The sequence below is a fragment of the Podarcis muralis genome, chromosome 7, assembly GCF_964188315.1.
Source record: "Podarcis muralis chromosome 7, rPodMur119.hap1.1, whole genome shotgun sequence".
Lineage (NCBI taxonomy): Eukaryota > Metazoa > Chordata > Lepidosauria > Squamata > Lacertidae > Podarcis > Podarcis muralis.
In genome coordinates this window covers 61,277,865-61,300,784 of record NC_135661.1, presented here as the reverse complement: position 1 = coordinate 61,300,784, position 22,920 = coordinate 61,277,865, and the positions used below count along the sequence as shown (strand labels likewise).

The 22,920-nt window shown below is 43.7% G+C and overlaps 1 protein-coding gene across 2 annotated transcripts in view; it reads left to right on the top strand.

The window, feature by feature from the left end:
* CSMD2 (CUB and Sushi multiple domains 2) overlaps positions 1-22,920 on the top strand; it is a 477,324-nt gene that overhangs the window by 293,804 nt on the left and 160,600 nt on the right. Inside the window, exon 13 of one of the 2 annotated variants that reach the window (XM_028738980.2) lies at positions 9,643-9,825. The exons of the other annotated variant lie outside the window; for it this stretch is intronic. Within the exon in view, the coding sequence (XP_028594813.2) occupies positions 9,643-9,825 (183 nt within the window). The remainder of the gene's footprint in view (positions 1-9,642; positions 9,826-22,920) is intronic. 2 annotated transcript variants of the gene reach the window in all.

Sequence of the window (22,920 nt, the reverse complement as noted above, 5' to 3'; positions counted from 1 at the left end):
CAGGGTCTTTTCATTTCTCTCACTACAAGCAAAGAAGGAGTTATTGCTCAATGCTACCCACTGAAAATTATGGGGGAGTAGGTGGGAATTTGAGGCCGAGCTCAACACACATTCCACTGCATCACACTGACTCATCACCCACCCATTGATCCTTTTTTTAATGCAAGCTCTTCCACTTCTGGCGTAGCCATCCTAGCCGCAGCAAGGACATACAGACACCTTCCCATCTGCCCATCTCTCTGCAAGCACAGCAGGGAAGACCTGCATTCATGGATGGTTCTCCCCCAGCCCTTCTTTCCTCTCACTGTAAATTCACATGATGCCCCCCCCCCCATTTGAAGTACGTATATATTCCTTTTAAAAAATAAAAATGAAAACCTTGGTTCCTGCAGTGTTTGAATGTCTCTTCTCCCTCTATACTGTATTTCCAGCCCCAATACCTATCAGAAAAGCTCTTGTTAGCATCCTTCCCCCCATTCTTTTATTGTGCTGACTCTTGAAAACAAATATAACCCCCCTCCTCAGTATTTAAAGAGCACTGAATCAATTGAACACACCAGTCTTTCTGTTTTCTGCTACAGCTGTCATGGAGGTTCTCCTGTGTCTTATTTACCTTAAAGGACAAGAATTTAACTGAGTGAGAGATCCTGAGGATTATTCCTCAAGAGGGATGAGCTGCATTAACAATTTAGCACAACCATAACTGGACCATCTTGCAATGACAGAGTATTTGCTTTGCATGCAAAAGGTCCTCTGTTCGGTTCTCTGCAAATCCAAGCAGTGCTAGGAGAGTCCCCTACTTGAAACCATGGAGAGCTGTTGCCCAGTGTTGGTGTAGTACTGAGCTAGAGAGATGGGTCATTGGTCTGACTTGGTATAAGGCAGTTTTCTATGTTCCTATTTTCTCAGTCTTCTTCTTCTTCTTCTTCTTCTTCTTTTTTTTTTTTTTTTTTGCAGGGTGGTGGTGGTGTTAAAAATTAAAATGTTCCTTATAGCAAAATGCAGATGCACTCCTTCCCACTGTTACCACCTGGGACTCTGGGAGTGCAGCCAGATCTGGGAATGCTTGCACACACACACACACACACACACACAGACACACACACACACAGAGAGAGAGAGAGAGAGAGAGAGAGAGAGAGAGAATCTGTAGACCTGCTCAGAGGAGCAGGGACATCTGGCATCGCCTGCTCACCAGTCCCTCAATATGAGCTCCACCCAATCTGCTACCATCACCTCATGTGCCATCAACCCAGGGCATCAACCTGCCCATTATAGTTCTGGGGCATCAGCTTGCACATTATATTAGAATAAGATAAAAGGGAAGTATTTGAAGTTTAATGTTTGAAGTTTTATTCTGTTTTTAATGTTCTGTTGGGAGCTGCCCAGAATCGCTGGGGAAACCCAGCCAGATGGGTGGGGTATTATTATTATTATTATTATTATTATTATTATTATTATTATTACAGTCATACCTCGGGTTATAGACGCTTTGGGTTGCGTGATTTCAGGTTGTGCACTGCGTCGAACCCGGAAGTACTGGAATGGGTTACTTCCGGGTTTTGGCGCTTGCGCATGCACAGAAGCGCTAAATCGTGCTTTGCACATGTGCAGAAGCACCAAATCGTGACCCGCACATGTGCGGGAAGCACATTCGCAACCCGAGCATCCACTGTATTACTGTTGCACTAAAGGCAGGTCCCAAATTCTAATTCTCCCATATGTTCATACTGAGCCATGCCATCCAGCAGGTACTCCTACTGGAGTCAGTAGGACTCATCATGCTTAAATAGTTTTAGAGGTTTGGTGCAAGATAGTTTCAGTGTAAGAAGATGGGGAGGACCAAAACTCAGTGGTAGAAAACATGTTTTGTATGCTGAGGGTTCCAAGTTGGATCCCTGGCACTGCCAGATAGGACCAGGAAAGACTTTGGTCTGAAACATAGGAGCATAAGAAGAGCTGGCTGGATCAGGCCAGTGGCCCATCTAGTTCAGCTTCCTGTTCTCATAGTGGTGATTCAGAAGCAGGATAACAGCACTCTCCTCTCCTGAAGTTTTCAGCAACTAGTATTTGGAAGCATACTGTCTTCTTCACAGACTGTCAGTAGTGCTTCAAAGTACTGAGCTAAAGCTGCTCCCTATTTTCCTATCCTTAAGGGGGTCTGTGGATTGTTCTGTCTGTCTCAATGCAGGGATGGCTGGCAAATATCAATGAAGAACAGGAATGCAGATATCACTGTGCAGCGTGATAAGAGACTCCTGCCCAGCCCTTTTCTCATGCTGTTGGAAATACTACGGCTGTTAAGCAACCTGTGGGTCTGGAGATAGGAGTGAGCCATTGAATGAGGTGCTGCAGCGTACAGAAAGTGAACACTCTGGCCGCACTGCAATGTGTCCAGCAGGACAGTAGTGCATTCAGCACCATGGACAGGGCAGGGAAGACTATAGTGGGCCTCTGTGATCCACACCCAAGCCCTGCTCTCTGCAGGTCAAGTCAGCAGATTAATGCCCAAATACTTGCAGATGTATTGCTCTGCAAATAGCCTTCTTGCTGTATCAGATGATTTCATCATCTAGTTTTCAAAAGAAGTAGGTCAGAACAAATTGTTTTCTCTGAGTGCTACATATTCCACACACACACACACATCCTTGTTGGCTCTCTGCCAAAACAGCTTTATGAGTTCGCCGACCTTTGTAATGGATGTTTGCCGAATATTCAAGGGATGTTTATTTTTTAATGTACTTCTCTCCCCACACTCGCCCCTTTCTGTCGCTCCGCCTCCAGACTGACTGCTATTGACCCCTCTTAACGACTTCAAAGCTTAATGGAGTGAAGACTAAAAAGGGGGCAACATTTCATGTTGCCAGTTGACATTTTGCTTAAGCCATCTGGAGTTCGCTTTTGCTAAACTTTTCTTCAATGCCTTCCCCTTCATTGTGCTTAATTTGCATACCAGTTACTGGAAAACACAGGAGGGGAGATTGCCCTTGTGCTTGTGGCCTGTTTGCGGGTTTCCCACAGGCATCTGGTGGGTCACTGTGAGAACAGGATGCTGGACTAGAGGGGCCATTGACCTCATCCATCAGGCTTTTTTTTTTATGTACTTACATTAATATTGCCTACAAGTCATACACCCCTGATCTGCCAACCCCACAGTGCAATCTAATGCTTGCTTACTTTCCTTTCTGTTACTTGAGGCTGTCAGTAGTGGTTTCAGCTCAAATCCACCTACTGTTGATGCTGTGAGTCTGCACTCACCCACCCCTTCTGTTGGGTGGAACAGCGTTTTTGAAAGGTTGCAGGCACTCCTGAAATGGTTTGGAAACCTGTTAAGGGTTCCTAAATGAGAAGATAAGTCATGGCAGGCAAACCTCTTTCCTAAAACAAAGCATGTGCCCTCCATTGCCTCTTGCAAGTATGCAGTTGTTGTGGGGTACTGGTGTATTTCAGTTCATGGAAGTCAGCAATCCCAACAAGATTGGCAGGTGTCCGACAGTAAGGTTACCAGATGTCCCCATTTCCCGGGGACATTTCCTGGAATTACAGCTTTCTCAGCATTCACATGTACATAGCAAACAATAAGTGTCCCTGGATTCATTGAAAAGAATCTGGTAACCTTATCCTACAAGGGGCTCCATTGTACTCTGCAGTGTGCATGGCTTTCATCAGTTGACTCCAGATCATCCTATCCATACACCCAGAACTGTCATTGGAGTCCTACCCCCAGTGGCAATCAGTGATCAGTGGCAAGTGGGGAGAGGGCTTTCAAATGTTTGCCCCCTCTCGCATTTATGGAGCTCTGTCCCTAGGGAGGACCTTTCCAATGGCAGAATGAGTGCTGTTTATTTCCCCAGACTTTTCCTTCGTAACCATTATGCTTTTTTTCTCCCCTCTGCAATAAAGGGGTTTTATTTTGTTCCTTGTATATTTTGTTCTTCAGTGTTTTTAATGAGCCACCCTGAGAATATTTATGGTGAAGGGTGACAAATGTTTATTTATTTAGGAAATATATAAAAATTGAACAGTCAAATAATGGTCAAGCCTCTTTAAAAGCATTGACTTCATTAAAACAAGAGCACTTAACAATAGCTTTTATACACATTGTTTACAAATACAAATTAATTAACCTAGTGTTGTATACAACATTTAAAAATTGCATTGGATTATTACAAGAGTTTTGAAAATGTGTTTCTATTTTTATGCACTGGAATAGAAATTGGATAACATCAATCCTTACTTCTACAATCACGTTAAATAGAATTTGATCATCTTGAATGGAATTCCTGTATTATGGAATGCCCTTTCCTCTGCTGGACATGAAGCAGCAACCAGTTGCTTCAGATGTCTTTTAAATCCCTCCCTTTTTTATAAGCACAGGCTTTGCTTGACCAATGAGATTGGGTCCTGTTTTTATTGGTTTGAATTCCCTGAATTTCTGCTTTCATTTGTTTCCCTATGTTTTTATACTACTGTTTTAGTGGTTTTATGTTGTATTTTTCATATTGGACTGCATCCACTGTAGCATGAAGTAACTTGTACCGTCAGTGCAAGGATTTACACTTGCGCAACAGAGCATTGCCCTCTCTTGTCCTCCTATGTGCCGATCTGTTCTGTGGGATTGCCCAACCCTCTGGAAGAGATTTGAGGGGTGTGTTGTGTGTGCATAAGGGGAAGAGGGGGGAAGTTCTGTTGCACAAGCATAAATTCCTGAGCTGACAGAACAAGTGTGTTGGATACCACTCAACATTTGCTGTTTTTATGTGTTGCATGGCTTAGAGGTTTTTTTTTATTTAAAAAAATTAAGTTGCTTATAAATGCTTTTAAACAAATAAACAGGAGAAGAGTATAATCCTGCAAAAAGTCTTTTGGCCAGAAGCATGTGTGCTGTTCTGCCATAGAAGAGGGAAACTTTTCTCTGATCAGAAGGTTGGTGGCTTGAATCCGCACAACATGGTGAGCTCCCGTTGCTCTGTTCCAGCTCCTGCCAACCTAGCAGTTCGAAAGCATACCAGCGCAAATAGATAAATAGGTACTGCTGTGATGGGGATGTAAATGGCATTTCCATCCGCTCTGGCTTCCGTTATGGAATTCCATTGTTCCAGAAGCTGTTTAGTCATGCTGGCCACATGACCTGGAAAGCTGTCTGAGGACAAACACCACAACCCTATAGTCGCCTTTGACTGGACTTAACCATCCAGGGGTCCTTTACCTTTACTTTTTTACCTGTTCTGTCAGAGAAGAGGGAAACTCTGGTAGGACAGCACTCAGGGAAGTCTCATCAGCAGTGTTCCATTAGTAACAGAGACTAAAACAAGGTGTTCCAAGAGAGGCTGAGGATCCAGGTACACCCTCAAAAATAACCTGAAACTAGGGGCATTCCAGAGCTCACAATTGGGAACTCCAGAGTGTAGCCAATATCAGCAGTGCTTGAAGTCAGGGCTGATCAGCATTAACGTCAAACCCTGCTTTAATTTTTACCTGTTCCACACCTGTAGTCACATTTGATGTGAGGTGTGGAGCAGATGTATTGGGGAAAACAGCCTCACAGGCCCATTTAGTCCCAGAGATCCCCCCCCCCCTTTGCTGGCTTAGGAGATCATGGTGTTGTTTGGTGATTGCCAGTTGGGCAAGCCTGACCACTTATCAAAGTTTCCCACAGGAGTTGGGGGGAGTTCTTCAGCATTAAGTAGCTCAGAGTTCCTGATGAATAAACAGTTAATCATTTTTTTTAATGTCCTGTGTTTGGTTTTTAGCTATGGTGGGGCAGGGGCAGGTCAGAATCCAGCCTGTTTGAAAGCCTGTGTCCTTGACATATTATCAGCAGTGACAAAATTGAAAACAACAAATTGTTCTATTTTCACCACCTATGAAGCATGTCTCCGCCTTAGTTATTTGGCAGAGAGTCCAACCTGCATCAGTGCCTTTCCAGAGACAGTTTAGCAGTGGGAAAATCTTATTGCTGTTCAGCCTGCATCAAAACAGGAGCTGGATTAATGCAAATCATGGATTATGTAATTTTCTCTGTAAGGAAGGTGTCACAAAAGATGTTTCAAATTTGCTATCAAAAACTGAAGGAGAAGGAGGAGGAGAAAACCAAGAGAAACATTTAGTTTGTTTAGTTTTTAAAAGAAAGGGCAATGAAAGCAAGGTGGTTGATCACAGATGAAGGGGATAAAAAAAGGCCAGAGAAAGTGGGAAATGGGAATAATGTGACACAGATTAATAGCAGGAAAGTACTGGAGAAGGTATGAAAGGGAGAAACTGCTGGTGTTAATAGCAAGAGGGAGAAATGAAATTCTTTAGAAATGAAATGGTGTGTAAGCAGATAACTGGGACTGGGGGATGACTGCACATAGGCAATATTCCTGGATTCAGAATGCTATTTATCTCCCCAAGGCTTTTATATCTCTGCAGGAACACAAAAGGGTGTTTTGCCTTGGTTTTAGAAATGAGAGAATCTTTTACGCTAGGTTTGGTGTTTGTTTGTTTTTTACAACCAATCAGTATATAAACTTTATGAAATAAATAAAATAAATGAGATGATCCTGCGATGGTCATGCAACACAAAACACACATACACACACATACACATACACTTTTTCTCTCTTCCATCATGATTCTGCAAAAGAGCTGACACCCTGCATCTCTTCACACTTTGATTTGACATTTAATTTAGTAAAAATGAGCCAGCCAGCTCCTCAGATCTGCTTGAGATTTTTCAGGGGGCAGGGTGTGTGTGTGCAAGAAGTCATGGGGGGAATTTTTAAGCCAATCCAAGAGCTCAGAGGCCCAGCAGATGACATGCTCAGCCCACCAGCCATCTCCCCGCCCCTCAATCCACCATATTCAGCAACACAACACATTAATCAAAAGAATTCCCTTCCCCATCTGCCTCTTGCTTTCCCCCTTCCTCCTGTAGTTATTCTGATCAGTGTGACCACATTCAGTATACCGTGTGCAGGTCTGGTTACCTCAGTGCAGAAACGATACTGTAGAGTTGAGTAAGGTTCAGAAAAGGGCATGCATAATGAACAAGGAGCAACACTCCTATGAGCAAATATTACAGCCTTTGGGACTTTTTAGTGGTGACATGATAGAAAATTATGCATGGCGCAAAGAAAGTGGAAGGAGGAATGTTTCTCTCCTTCTCTCATAACACTAACTCATGGACATCCAGGGAAACTGAATGTTGGGAGTTTCACGCAGAGTTAAACTATGGAACTAGCTCCCACAAGAGGCAGTGTTGGCCAACTTGAATGTCTTTAAAAGAGGATTTGATGAAGTCATGGAGGATAAGGCTATCAATGGCTGCTAGCCATGATGGCTGTGCACTGCCTCCACAGCCAGAGGTAATAATGCTTCCAAATCCATTTGCTGGAAACCACGGGAGGAGAGAGTTTTGTTGTTCTTAGATCCTGCTTGTGGGTTTCCCAGAGATGGCTGGTTGGCCACTGTGAGAATAGGAGACTGGACTAGATGGACCATTGGCTTCATCCAGCAGGGTCTTATGTTCTTGCGATTGCAGGAACCCTTTGAGAAATCACAGCTCTGATAGTTCTGCAAGCCTGTCCTAGTAGGGGTGTTCACATATTACGTTCTGTGAATATACAATAGGTGTACACAGTTGAACTGTCGGAATCAAGAAGTGTACACTCACACAAACCCTTTTACTTGGATATGCTTTTGTACAAGCTGTTATCAAGGCATGAGGGCTGGGGGGACCTCTCTGTTTGATTTGAAAAGTTCAAGTTTGACAGACACTTTTAGTTCAATGTTGAGTACGAACTTGGACAGCGCCAGTGGCATCACTGTTGCTTAGCCCCATCAGTGTGTGAAACTCTGCAGGATCCGAAGCTCTTCCATGTTAGGTGAGCAGAGCAGGGAGAGTGGAAGAGACACAGAATTTACACTGAGCAATCAAGACTGGATGAGGGAGGGTTAGGTGGGGTTAATCAGAGGAGCATTGGGAGTGGTTTACAAAAAGGGTTGCTGAAGACAAGGGATGTAAGAAGGCAGCCGTTTCCATTCCCACCTGTATTTCATAATGGCTGAGGCTGTTTCCACACTGCTGCCATTCTCTTTCCACAGGAAGACACTTTATCTGGCCTACTGTTCGCTATGGCAAACTTTAATGTAATTAATAACTTAAAGGCACCTGCATGGGAGTCAGTTCCTGGGGCTGAGGTTCCTTCACACACACCCAATAAAATATCTGAGGGGACTAGCCCCACCCCAGTTGATGGGCATTGTCATTCAAATGGTGTGTGCTGTGTTGTGTGATCAAGTATGTGGCACAGGGCTTACCTCCCCTCCCCAAAAATATTTTATTCAAGTTGGCACCCCTGGGCACCTGGTAAAGGGAATTGCCTTGATTAGCAGAACCAGGTATGCTACTTAAAGCCAGTTCACACAATCATAATTTTTTAAGGTGGAAAAGTCACCACAAGAGAAACCCACAGTTCCCTGTATTGCCGTGATAAAAGTTACTCAGTGGAAAAACTGGGACAGAGGAAGCATAGGTGAATTGCACTTCCTCACCATTACTTCTGTGCTGCTTATTTTCATGCTCAAAATGGCTCTGAGCTTTGGAAAATTCTCTTAGCAAAGTGACTTTTCACATTGTTCATACAGCCATGTTCACAAAATGAAATAAATATTCAGTTCCCCTGCAGGGAATACAAAAATGCTGCCTAGGAAATGTTTCCTCCCTCTCTAATTAAACATCCAAATGCATTTGAGGTGATGACAATAGTGGCTTAAAGTGGGCCAGTTAGGAAGGCAGATAGAATGAGATGAACTCTGAAAATAGATCCAAATATATTTTTAGCAATTAATCTGGCAAAATACCACTTAAACTATTTGGCCCAGTTTTATAGGTGTTCTGGTCCTAGCCATTCTCTCTCTCTCTCTCTCTCTCTCTCTCTCTGTGTGTGTGTGTGTGTGTGTGTTGGGCTGAGGATTAGCAAGCAGCTCATTCAGATGTTGGCATTTCTCTCTTTGCTGCTATTCCCTCCCCCTCCCCCCCATTCTGTATCTAAAAGAAAAACTTACAGGAGAGACTGGGAAACAGCCTGTATATGATTGCAGGTAACTTCTCCTTCATCCTACATTTTGAGCTGCATTGTTTCAGAGAAGATTTGAGCCACCTTCCCCCCACAAATCCTTTAGATCTAAAAACTTGCTTTTTATATCAAGGAGTGGCAAGCCAGCAGCCCAGAGGCTGCCAAGACCACGTCACTCTTGGCTTTTCTCAGCTCCCAAAGTTGCCTTCCACATCAGATTGGAAACATGAGGTTCTGCAACACTTCTGAATTGCCAGACTCATTTCCCAGGAAGGGGAGCAATGAAGCCAGAAGGGGGCAACAAGGTCGTGGAACTGCAGGAGTCAAGCACATTCTTTTATAGAAGTGTTGACTGCCACTGGAAAATTAGAAGTGTCTTCCAAATTATTATTTAAACAAGGAAAACAAGCCAGAGTCCCCCAGTTTAATCACAAGTGGTGGTGTTCTTTGTTGTGTTTAAAAAAGAACGTTCCCAGCTTTGCAAGAATAAAATCCAGGGATTGTAAAAAGAAGTTGCACCCAGGTCTCCTTTTGCCCTCCCCACTTCTCTTCCTGTCTCTTTCTTTTTGTGTTTTTTCAGAAATCGACCAGGGGAGTTGTGGAGATCCAGGAGTGCCAGCCTACGGCAAGAGACAAGGGTCAACCTTTCGCCACGGGGACTCGTTGACGTTTGAATGCCAGCCTGCATTTGAACTGAAAGGACAGAAAACAATCACTTGTCAAAAGAGTAGCCAGTGGTCCTCTCAGAAACCAATCTGTGTTTGTAAGTCAGAGAGAAGGAATGCAGCCTTGAGCCATTTGTGAGGGATGGCAAAGGAGCTGCCGACATTGCACATTTTGGAAATGGGTTATTATGTGGGATATTGAGAAATTGAGGTTTTGTTTCTTTGTTTAATGCAATAACTCTGGAAACATTTTTGAGCAGGTTGAGGGAGGGAGTGAACCTGCAGGCTGCATCTTGAACAAGTAGGTCAACTGGGGGGGGGCGGGGGGCAGGGAATGCTTCAAAGTCTCAGCAGTTTAGATTCTCAGCAGCCCATGAATAGATTGTCTGCGGGGGTGTCAAAGCCTCAAAGTTCAGCAATGACACAGACATGGAGGGTGAGTGGGTGTGGGGAGGGAGTGGACCCAAGCCCACCATCCAGATTGAGCTACCTTGATAATAAGAAACAATGCTACTATGTGGAGGGGCCATTTCATACAACATGTAATCCTTGCCATGTCGTAAGACCATCAACCCCATTTGCTCCTGAGACAATCAGGTGTCCTGGTCTGAGTCTGAATCACACATGAGAGCCTGGTTGAATGTTGCGTTCATGTCAGCAGAGGCCGCTTGTTGAAAACAGAGAAGGTTGAACAACAGTCTACTTGCCCTTAATATGAGCTGGAATCTCTCAGACACTGAAACTCCTGAGGAAAGTGATTGATAGTCATTGGGAATGCGGATTCCTTCCTTATTCCAACCCACCACATGCCTGCTTACTTCCTCTTTCTCCCCCACTGCCCCCAGTCTGTCCTTGTCCAAGGCTTGGCATGGGGACCATATTGGAGGCCAGGCAGGTGTCATCTCCTTGGATGGCTCATACCCACTGCATGTATGAGCTTGCAGGCTTCCCATAGGCATTTGGTTGTCCACTATGAGAACAGCATGCTGAACTAGACTGGCCCCCTTTGGCTTGATCCATGCAGCTGGGCTCTTCTTGCATTCTTATGTCCACCTGGCTTCCTTCCTCCATTCTTCCTCCCAGAGTGATAGAAGATGCAGCTGGCATCCTGATGTGGTGGCAGCTACTTACACCCTGGATTTTGGACATTGATCTCCCCATCTTTGGCCATTAACATTTTGTGCTGGGTGTGTGTGATAGGAATTGTGATCCCAAGCAGAAGTAGGCTCCACAACACCAAGATCATAGCAAGAATTTCATAGCAAGAATTTCATAGAATTGTAGAGCTGGAAGGAACCACATGGGTCATTAGCCCAACTGCATGGTCACAAGGCAAGGTAGCCCCATTCCATCCAAAGAGCTGCCTAGTGCTGCCTGGCCCCTAAGGTAAGCATTTGACCGTGGAGTGGGGGAAGTTCAGTAGACTGGCATTGAGACTGTGTGAGAGTAGAATTAGGTCAGGCAGAGCGCTTGTAGTGGGCTTTACTTTCCATCTTGATTCTCCTTTTAGGGGCTGAGTTGAGGCATTCACCTAATATAAGACCTGCCTTGGTTTCTTGTGAAATCCTTAGCTGAAATTTCTGAGCTTCTCCTCAAAAAATAGCCACAGGCAAAGTATTGGGAACATACACAGCATATCATTGACACTCACAATTATTGATTGTCAAACATTATAGAGAACAGAGCATTATATTGGGGAGGGGAGGCTGAATCTATTAATATGTTGCAACTAAAACTGCTCTGGAAACTTTCTGTTAGCATTTGGGGCTGTCTTCTGGGCATGTTTCCATACCAGGAAAACTGGTGGGCACCACACAAATGTGCACACCCCACAACCAAACAAGTCTTGCCACCTATTCAATTGGCTTGAATTATATGCAACTTTCAAGCCTAATTTCAGTAGAAAGAGAAGACCCTTTGGACTCCTGTAAAGGCCTCTGTGCTTGGGGTGGGTGACAGGTTGGTGACCCCTAGTTCAATTTATTGATCTAACTAGTGCAGTTGAAATCTGTGTGTGCTTTTAGGTCCAGAGTTGGTGGGGTTTGTTTTGGTATGTTTTGCTTTGGTTTCCGGATCACCCTGGATTATTTTCTGATGGTTCAGTAGCTGGATATGAAGCAGTGCAGGGGGAGGCTTAGAGATGGTAGGAAGGAGTCTATGCAAATGTTTGATCAGGAATTGCAGCAAAATTGGTCAACGTATTAATGAAGAAATCAGCTGTGTCTTTCTCTGCTCTTGATACCCTTTTGCATGAGATGCCACCAGTGAAGGCTTGTTCATAGTTCTAAATGCCATTGCAAGAATGGGGCACTGCCCAACCAAACTCAGTCTGTTCCCAGTTAACCCCCACCTGCCTGTCTTCTTTCTTACGGTCAATCCAGGGGGTGGAGCTGACTATCAGCTTCCTCCTCCTTAGTCTCAGTGTTGCCTTTGTGAGATTCAATGGGCAGGACAACTAAAGCTAGAATTAGTTGTCTGTACCTGCCATTGGTTCTGGCTCTGCCACTCATTTGCTCTGGCTCCACCCACCGTTGGCCTGACTGCCTTGTCCCCCACCAGTCCCAATGGTTAGCAGCCAGCACTGCCCATGATACCTGATTGTACATGAGGCTGACCTGTAGCTCTGTAGTTGTGATTCAATATTATTTGTGAATAAGAAGTAGAAGTAGATTGGTGGTGGTGGGAATTTGGAGGAGGAACAAAGAGAGTGAAATGTTTAAAAGTGTAAATAAATGCATATCTGTGTGTTATAACATGGTAACATGGTACATTCATCTTACATCATTTTGTCATATGTAGCTTCTCCATAGTTTATCATCTGAATAGCTCTGCAACAGTTTGTGGACTGCTTCGAGCTATGCTTGTTCCACAAACCTTCTAAAGTTCATGAGCAGGATTGGATCTGGGCCAAGGAGTGTCACAAATGATCTGGTTCTTTACAGGCTGAAGATTTGGGGAATGCTTCCATGACATTCCATGGACCCTTAATGTCTTGGGAAATGCGCTGAGTAGAACTAAGGGTTTCTTTCAAGCCCACAGATGGGATCAGAAGGTCAGCCAGATAACCAGGAAGCCTGTGGTACCTTCAGTGACAGCTTTGAGCATCCTGCTGTGTCTTGCTTAGCCCCCACCCCCAGTTACTCTGCTGTCCAGGCATCTGTAGTCACTTCCCAGGACTGGCGAGACAGTGGCGTCTTGATCAGGTGGGGAGTGGTAGTTCAGTCCATCTGGACAACCCAAACTTACCCACAAGGCTAGATCTGATGCTGTATAATAAAATGAGTGGCAGCCTTACAACTTGGGGGGGTGCAAGGGTGTGTGGTGATCATATGCAGCTGACTTTGGGGAAAGAAAAGGGTAAAACACAATATGATTGTGAGGAAGAGGTCCAGGGTCTCAGCTGGCGGGGGGGGGGCATGTGCTAGGGCTGGTGGCATTGCTTGTGGGCCCTGCAGTTCCCTGCCACTGGGAATGGCAGGGGAGGGGAAGGGTCTTCGAAGTATTAAACACTGTGGTGTTACCTGCCTCTCATTTGTGCAAATTGCAAGGGAATGTGGGTGGGAAGCTCTGTGTGTGTGTGTGTGTGTGTGTGTGTGTGTGTGTTTTCAGCCACTAACTCCCAAATTGCAATGAACTTGTCTCAGCTGAGAGGGAAGGTGGGGTGACAGCTAGAAGGTCTGGAGCTTCAATAGAGTTGTGAACCTCACTGTCTTGCCCAGGTGTTCACAAGTCTGCTTTTCCTTGTTGCCATGTGCTCTTAAGCAATCAGCAAATATTAATGAATCAAAAGAAAGGTAGTGATCACTTCATCCTTCTATAGATATAACTGCATTTGACTGATTTGTTCATGATTAATGCTCTACGTTTGGCTGCATGATAGGCCACAACTATCTCATGCCTGCACACTCAACAAGAAATAAGCTTGGTTGTCTTAATTGGCTAAGATCCTTGTTTAGGTCTTTAAGTCGTTGTTGTTCTGCTAGAATTTGTAGTTTGTTGGAATTTGTGCATCTACTTAACTTTGCAACCAAAGTGGGAACTACCATTTCCAAGCCAAAATGTGGCTCTTGTGATATAGCATTATGATTTTTATTTTTATTTTATTTTATTTTATTGGTATTCCATGAATAGGTGTGATGTGAAAGGTACATATGATGTTGCTTTCTACTTTGAGCTGACATAGCATTCCGGCTTTCATGGGAGGATATTGTCTCTGGGTTAACTGCACGTTACATGAAGCTTATGGCTCTTACTGCTCTGTGTCCCTTTGCTCCCTGCCTTCTTGGTAACCTCTTTGTGAATAAGTATAATGTGTGATGTAACACCAATTGCTGAGCGCAGATGCTGAGCAACAATGCATAAAGACAAGCAGCAAAGTGTAATGATTCCACACCATGTGTTGATGTTTACCTAGACATTATAAGGCATACTGCTTCTGAACATGGAGTTTCTAGAGGAATTCACATGTCAGGATCACTGATTTGGTCAACAAACCCTTATATGATGTTTGTGTTTAGTTACTTTGGTGGTGCAACTTGGGTACTGGAGTGGAGTTTTTTCCACTATGGACCCCATCTATCGACCTCTGAGGGGAGGTTCCTAAATTTGTTCATTTTCCATCTACTGTATTTTAATTTTGGTTGGCTGCCCTCACTGTAATTGTTCTTTCTTTTAACCTGACGATTATTTGGAAGCCTCTATGAGGACTAGTTAGTTAGAAACTGAATACATAAATATGGAAATGCGTGATGAATGTGAATGGTTAGGAACCTGGGATGAACAGCATTCAAGAAATGGAAGAAGCTATATTACCTATCTCTGAAATGGAACTAAAATGTCAGCAAAATCAGAGTTTGACATACAGCTCTAATCCTGGTCATTTGCAGCTTAGGGAAAAATCATTAACTTGTTGATGCTTGGACCTGCTGTTCAGATTAGAGTTGCCCCCAGACTGTCACTGTTTGGTAGGAAGGATTAAATAGTGTACTTGGAAATTTAGGTTTGTGCAATTAAAGTGGATTAAACTGTTCAGGCACAGCCAATTTACTTTATAAAAAATGGTCTTGGGGGAGTGGCTAACTTTTGAGGCTAATGGTGGAACAACCTCTCCAGTTACAATGGGACATCTAAGGCAACATGGCATTTATTTCCACTTTCCCATTTCAAAAACTACATTCCCAGCAAGGTGATGTTAGAGACTGTGTGTCCCCAAATGTATGCTAGATAATCTTGACTTACAGGAAGAAGTTGTGGGAGAGTACTCAGAGCTGTCAGATAAGGCCTCTTGACTCCGACATGAAGAGCAGAGGTTGCCACTCACAAAAGAGCACAAAACAATCCTCACAATGGAGGAGGCCCAAGAAGCAGATGAATATGTCATTAAAATTAGCAAAGACTTTTCCTTGGACTGGGCAACTACCTTGTTATCACTCAAGTAAAAAAATAAAAATGGAAACACTGAAGAATCTGATTTTGAAGATTTCCAAAATGGCAAATGAGACTCTTAGTCAGTCAGTTGGAGAGACAAGTCCTGCAAATGGCAACTGATGACCTGGCATTAAAATTTATTTGCACCCTTGTAATTGTCAGACAGTCTGGGATCAGTGTAACATAAATACATACCTTTCCAAGGTTAAATTAAAGCTGTCTGACAAGCAGATAGAACTTCTGAGCTGCCCTGTAACTTGGGAGGAGGTGTTGGAAGTGATCCAAAAGCTCAAATCTGGGAAATCCCCAGAGACTGATGACTTCATGGTGGAAGACTACAAAGCTTAAGAAGAAGAACTGTTGCCATGCTTGATTAAACTGTTTTATTTTGGATGGGAGCAAAAATCCACTGATGTGGCACAACTCCAGACTGTTGTTATTGTTCAAACCCAGAGCTCTGGACTCCTATCACCCTCATAAATGTGGATGTGAACTTACTTGCTGCCATTATGTTAGGTGCCCTACCAAACTGGCATCATGCCCCGCAGGAACATTTAGTAAGGTAATAAACCTTATCAATGAAGTCAACTCTACCCGCTTCTCTGCAGTGTTGACCTCATAGGGCACCAAATTCTGAATTTGACAGAATTCAGTGGAACTTCCTAAGTCTACTACTTTCCAAAATGTGGTTGTGGTTGAAGTTCCTCCATGTGATGCAATTACTCCACTCCACATCCCATGCAGTGATCTCCATTAATGGGACGATGCTTCAGCAATCAGCCTTCTGGGGAACAGTAAACAAGGTAGCCCTCTCTCACCCTTGCCATTTGCTCTGGAGGGGGTGGTGCTTTGTGGAACAGAACATAAGGTAAATATGTTTGTGACTAACATGCTATTAATGCTGCAAAAGCCCAGACAAGCCCTGAAACCACTAAAATCACAGCTCAGTATGTTTTATCATGTAGCAGGACTGGAATCCAATATGCTAAATGTGTTGTATTCCCAATTAACATGTCCCAGCCCAAATACACGTGGCCATTCACTACATCTGCCTTTACTCCAACCCAATTTTTTGTGTTGTTTTTTTAAAAATACTTAGGTCTAATTCTTATGTCAGACCCCTATCAATTGTCAGAGCAAAATTTTGGCCACCTGCGTAAAGAAATCTTGGCAGAATTAAAAAGGTGGAGCCGTCTTAATTTGCCTCAGCTGCATCACAGCAGTCAAAATGTCTATTTTGCCAGATTTCTGGATGCATTCCAAGTGATTCCCATCCCTGCTCCCGTTGCAAGTTTTAAACATTGCCAAAAACTGTTAAGCAGTTTGTGTCCCAGGAAAAGAGATGGAGGGTAAGCCTCACTATGCTTTATGGACCCAGTGCGGAGGGGGGCGGGCTGGGTGTTCCCCATTGAAGTCCTACTATAATGCATTCCAAGTCAAACACTTAATTCCACTCATCAGAGTCTCTCTGGAGAACCCTTGGGTACAGCTTGAGCTCTCTCCCTCCTCGCCATCCATTACAGAACTTCCCTTTCTGTGGTTCTCCAGGAGAGCAGTGAGGAAAATTAATAACTCTTAAGAAAAACTTTCCACCTTGGAGGGAGCAGGGCTCCGTGTTGGTCCTGGGTGTATCCTCCCCTTACCCTGTTGTTTGAACATCCCACATTTAGTCATTTAGATAAATATCAGCAATTTTGGGCCTGAGAATCCATTGAGGTATATGGAATTCATGATCTAATACATAGAGGCCAAGCCACCAAGAAGGAGGCTCTTAGAGGACAGCTAGAAGGGCTGCATGGTTCCAGCTGACCCAGGCATGCTAATTTCCAGTCTACCTCTCTTACACTATTTGACTCCCTATGCACTAGATCAAATTTAAGAAATAGAGAAGTGGCCTCAGTGATATAATGTATACTCATAGATCACACCTAGGGCACCTCTGATGGTTTTCACCAGGTCTGGGAAGGATACCTTGAGATACAAATTGATGGACATAAGTGGGAAAGGGTGTGGTCCTCCCTCCCCCATGGTTAAGATAACCTTTGTGCACCTGCAGTTGGTGCCCCTCAAGGTCCTTCACCGACGGCACTGGACCACAGTGTGGCTCTCCCAATTAAACAAAACCTTATCCCCTTTGTGCTGGAAGGACTGCAGGGGACATGCTTCATTTTTTTTCATATGTCGTGGACCTGCAACAAAGCGCAAAACAGTGAGGCATGGATTTTTGCCATTGCCTCTTCCGTTATGGCCGAAGTATTGAAACTAGCCCTGCTATCACTGCAAAATGACAAAAATCCAGAGATCAAGCACAGAGACCTGGTGTTCTTTTTTGTTAACAGTGCAATTGGTTGTTGCCTATCACTGGAAATCTGACTCAGAGCTCCTGATGGAAGCTTGGATAAATAGCATCTCAGACGTAGCTCTTTTGAATAGCCTCATGCAGCACAGAAGGATGACAAGAGGATTATCTAAGAGGGATAGGTTTGAAGAGATTTTGTTTCCATTACTCTCTGTATCCCCTGGCTTCCCAAGCCACCGTGTGGAGAGGTTGTGTAAGTAGGCCACTGGCTATGATGACTGACCTTCGGGTACTTAGGGCAAGATGAATATTTCCATGTTTATGAGCAGATCATTTTCGCTATCACCTTAATTAATGCTTCGCTTCTTCCTATGCTGGGCTTCACCCAATATATCCATAAAACTGGAAAAAACTTTGTATAGTTTCACGTGTTGTTTGTATTGTTGTGTTAAAATAATAATAAAAATTGTTGGGGTGGGGGGAATGCAGTGACAGGTAGATTCACTAAAATATGTGGTATAGAGACTGATTGACAGGAAGATGTATAATCATCATTTAAAGATAACATAATAAAACTCAGTAAAGAACAGACATTGTGTAACCTCCATGCAAGCTTTGTGCAAGTGGGCAGCCAGATTAATTCTTCTTGGTTTGTTGATTTTGGTTTCCCTGCTGTTGCTGTGTGCTTCTGTTTTATCATCTTCTTTGGCTATTGTATTGGTTTTATTTCTGAGCCATCATATAGATTTTTCGGATCAATAGGCAGGATATTAACTTTCTTTTTTAAAAAAAAAAGAGAGAGGAAAGGATATCTACCGAGAATACTGACAGCCTCTGCATATTATTTGTGTCTAGAATTATCTGTTTCAATTACAGTTAACTCTCTGTGCCCAGATGTTGCCTGGTGTTTTACCTCCATGGAAAACAGGAGCGCTTCATGTTCATTCCACCCAATAAGGGCATTTTCACACCTGAGTTTTTAAATTTGCTTGGGCTTCAATAATGTTGCGTGAATTTACAATATCTGTCAGCTAGCACAGCACGGGGGAACCCTGGGTTCTCTAGATGTTGCTAAAGTACAACTCCCAACAGCCCTCACAACCATGGCCAGGGATGATGGGATTTGTAGCTCAGCAACACCTGGAGACGACTGGTTTCCCACACCTGAGCTAGAAACTTCACTTTCCTGTTTCATTTTGCATTAGCCACAGTTACCCATGATGCAGTAGGCACCTGAGAGGCCTAAATTCACTTTTTAGATTTAAGTGGGGGACTATTTTTAACAGCTGTAAAAGTTTTTCTCCCCTTCTGAAGTCTCGTTTCTCTGCTAATCCTCCTCTTAGCCCTTCCTCCTGTGTGCCAAAATGGATTCTTTCTCGTGCATTAATTTTGCAACCCTTAGTAGTAATTACCTGTTCTTGTTAATCCCATATTGCCTTATTATACCTGCTGAACGATCCCAGGCCCCCATCATAAACAGGCTGCTTTCTGAATGTCTAGCCTCTTGTGCTCACTGCCCCATGTATGCTTTCAGGATTATAAGAGGGGAATTCAAACTGTGATCAATGGCTTTCTCCTCACAATGTTTCCAGAGTCACTATATAATTTCATGTTAACTATGATGAGCTTTACATTCAGCTAAAAATTAATCTGTCACTTGACTATTGCTTTCTTTCCCAACTTTCCTTCTCTCGCTTCTTCCTTCCCATAATGCACAACTTCATACAGAGCCCCAGAATGGCAAATTGAAGAAATGAGTGATGGGAAACAAAACAGTGGTGGTTATGCTCTGCCTCCACAGCTGGGAGGCAATAATGATTCTTAATACCACTTTCTGGAGTTTTGCTCTTGTGCTTGGGTGCTGCTTTGGGGCTTCTCAGAGGCATTTGGCTGGCCACTATGAGAACAGGATCGTGGACTAGATGGGACATTGGCCTCATCCAGCCGCTCTTCTTACATTCTTCACATATCTTCTCTTGGGTTTTGGTAACAGGTGTGGCATGTTGTTTAGCAAAGGAACCAAGATAATGGAATTGTCTCCAAAGCCAACTCAGTTATGTTTGATCATCATATGCTGGAGCCTAGTTTCAGCCTCCTCTTGATTTACCTTGAGTTTGCGGGAAAGGTGTAGCCGTTGCTAGACCTGTAGAGCCACAACCTGGAATCAGAAGTCAGAGTCAGTCGCAGGAGATGCTGCTGTTGCCCAGAATAAATCTGAGCTTGACACGGATGCTTTTCTAGCTCTTCCAGTTTAAGGGGAGCCAGTGACTAGACTGGATGAGTTGAATTGCACCAAAGTGTGGTAACGTTTTGCCCGTCCATGAAACACTCTGACCTGTAGCCTCTAGTTTCTCACTCCAAAGGGACAGAGGCAGACAGATCCGGGTTCTACGTCAACATAAGTTTCTGCTTTTCCACAGTCTGTGTACATTCAGGGTATTTTTCTGTCAGCAGTGGCAGATATGGGGATGCCCAAGCCACAGCCATTCCATTAGGCTGCAGCAGAGGAAGAGATGGGCCTGTAGACCCCAATGCACTGGCCCTACTGAGAGATCAGCTCTTTTTGGCTCCTCTTTCTGAGCAGTTTCCATCCCAGCTTGTCACTACCAGTGCCTGAGTTTGCTTTTTTCCTTCTCCGACCTCATCCCTTCATCCTTTTGTATTGTGTCTTTTAGATTGTAAGCCTGAGGGCAGGAACTATCTTGGTTTAAAAGAAGAAAAAGGATTGAATTGAAAAGTTATGCTACTACTGTATTCACAAATCTGCTAATGATTTGTGTGTGTCTGTGTGTTGTGGTTTCCCTCAGGGGCAGAAAAATGGTGGATGCTCACGACACCTGTATGTAACATCTGTTAATTTGGAAAATCTCTTTGTAGGAATCTGTTGAGGACAAATATTACATAACATTGTGCTGAGGTTGTTTATCTGTTTATTTATTTCCATTTCTGAATTGCATCCTATGAAACATCTCAAAACAATTAAACAATAAAAAAACCTTTCCTTGTAATTTGCCAAGTTCCACTAAGGAATTGAGGAGTAATTGCCTGCCTGTTGTTTTATGGGTTGCTGTATTCTAAAAAGAGTTTGTGGATTCTGCTTTGAACTTCAGGAGAGAACTGCAGAAGGAATATGTAGTGGATTAACCTCCCGCAGGTTTGTGCCAAATCCCCTTAAGCCTAGTTACATTTGCTGATGTCCTGAAAAATAAACTGCCTGCTGCAAAGAGCAGTCCAATAAATTGTAAGCAGAGCATTTCTAGAATGAGTGGGTGGGTATGTGAATACATTTGCGACCACATGCATGCCCAACACATTCTTCTGTTTACTGTATAAGTTCAAACATCAGGTCTGTTCAGATTTCATCATCTTGAGAATCTTATCTTTCATTGGTTCATTGGAATGCAGATTATAAATCCTAATTGTTGCAAAGGTAATCTTGACCTTTCCCCCTCCCCCTCCCACTTTCTTCTCCACCCCCCTTGTAAATTGATTATTTCATTCTATTGCAATTTTTTCATTCTATTGCAATTTTGCTTCCTCTTTCCGGCTGAAGATTGTGTACGTGAGCTTTTCCTATTTTATCATCACAACAGCTCCGGAAATTAGGTTATTCTGTACTATGAGCTGCATACATTGAAGGTATAAATTAACAAAACCTGGTTGAGTCTGATAGTAACTGGCCCAAAGACACACACAAACACACACAAAAAGAGAACTTCATGCAGGAGTTTGAACTCAGATCTCAACAACCTCAGAGTACAAGCATTTTATCAACCAATCTTCAACAGCAGTGGCAGACTGTGGGCTCTCAAATTTCAGCGGTGCCCTGTGCGATGCTTAAATTTGATGCCCTTCCCCATCCCACAGCACTGCTGTGGTGCCCCCTGCAGCACAGTGCCCAGTGCTGCCACGCCAGTCATGCCACCCTAAAACCGCCTCTGCCAACAGGATAAAACAGCTGAATCTTGCCTAGGAGCCACCTTGGCCTCACATGGAGGTGGGTTTTAGAATGGCTAATCAGAAAAGGGTTAGAGCCCAGGTGGCTTAGCTTTGACCCTTCAAATGTTGCTGGACTATAACCCCCACCACTCATGATTATTAGCCATCCTGGCTGGGGCTGATGGGAGTTGGAGTCCAACAACTTCTTTAGGGCCACAGCTTAATCACCACTAGGTAAGAGATTTGGGGTTATCGAGTTGGGATTGGAGGGGAGAAGGTGCAGATAAGTGTGCTCTACTCAGTGTGTGTTCTTCAGTGTTACCTCATGAAAGGATGGTCTTGGGGATATGTATTGCATTGTCACCTTTCATCTGTTGGTCCCTTCATAAGACTGTCCTCCATCAGAATTACACGACAGAGTCACTGCAGATATCATGTTTGTGTCAAAGCTTTGTGAATTTACTTGAATTTCAGGCCGCAATGCACATCTGCCCTGAGCTTTGGCTTTATGCTAACCCAGGGATGGATCAACCCTTCTGGGGATGCATGTCAAAGTGAGTGTGGCCAAAATGCAAAAGCAGGCTAACCCATGCTGACCTAAACTCCCCACAGTGAAGTGGTTCACATGGATCTGTTTTATGATTCAGTACACTTCTGCTCAGGGTGAGCTGGGTTTGCTTCCTTCCAAACTTCATGAGTAGTGGAACACATACTCACAGTTAAACAATTGGGTCTTAATGCTGGATAGTCCTTGGGCTATCCTCTTGTTTGCCTGGATCAAAAATTGAAGGTGGCTGTGCAGAAGCCTCTGGCTTTCGTCTCTCTATATAATGAAAATGTATGCATGTCATCATGCAGCCCCCAATGGAGGATTTGTAGTGCCACATCACAATCCTTGATTTGCACAAAGTATATTTCCATGGATATTTATTTATGTGGTTGTGTATTAAAGCTGTTTTGTGATGGTGGTGTTCACAAAACAATTGGCACTAAGTGGGTGAACTTCTCTAATGTCATGGCAGGGGAACGAGGCAGACAGTGTGAGATTCTCTAGCAATGAAGTTGCCTCTGGTTCTAGAGATGATCAGGCCAAGCAAGAGCATGAAGGGGGAGGAAACTGCAGAATGTGTAGAGAGGAGAGGTGCATGTGCCAAGAACTGAAGGCATTTAAAGCCAGATGTTGGCTGTAGGTAGTTCATTGCATTTATTTTACAGCCATGTGATCAATTCTCTGTTTCTAAATCAAACACTAGTTTCATCATTGTACTACTTTCCTGTCAACTGCTATTATTTCCACAATAGAGGTTAAGTGTAACTCATTCTGATTGTGGACTAGTATATTTTCCTGTGGGAAATCTCAAGGCTGAGTGCCAAATGCAGCTTTTCAGGTCTCTCTAACTGGCCCTTGTGACTCTCCCCTGGTCACACCCCTCACCAGTCCTATTTCATACCCTGCATGAGTGTTTTTTGCCTGGCTAGAATGTGTCCTTAAGCTCTGATAATACCTGTTGCTTGCCTGGATGGAGGA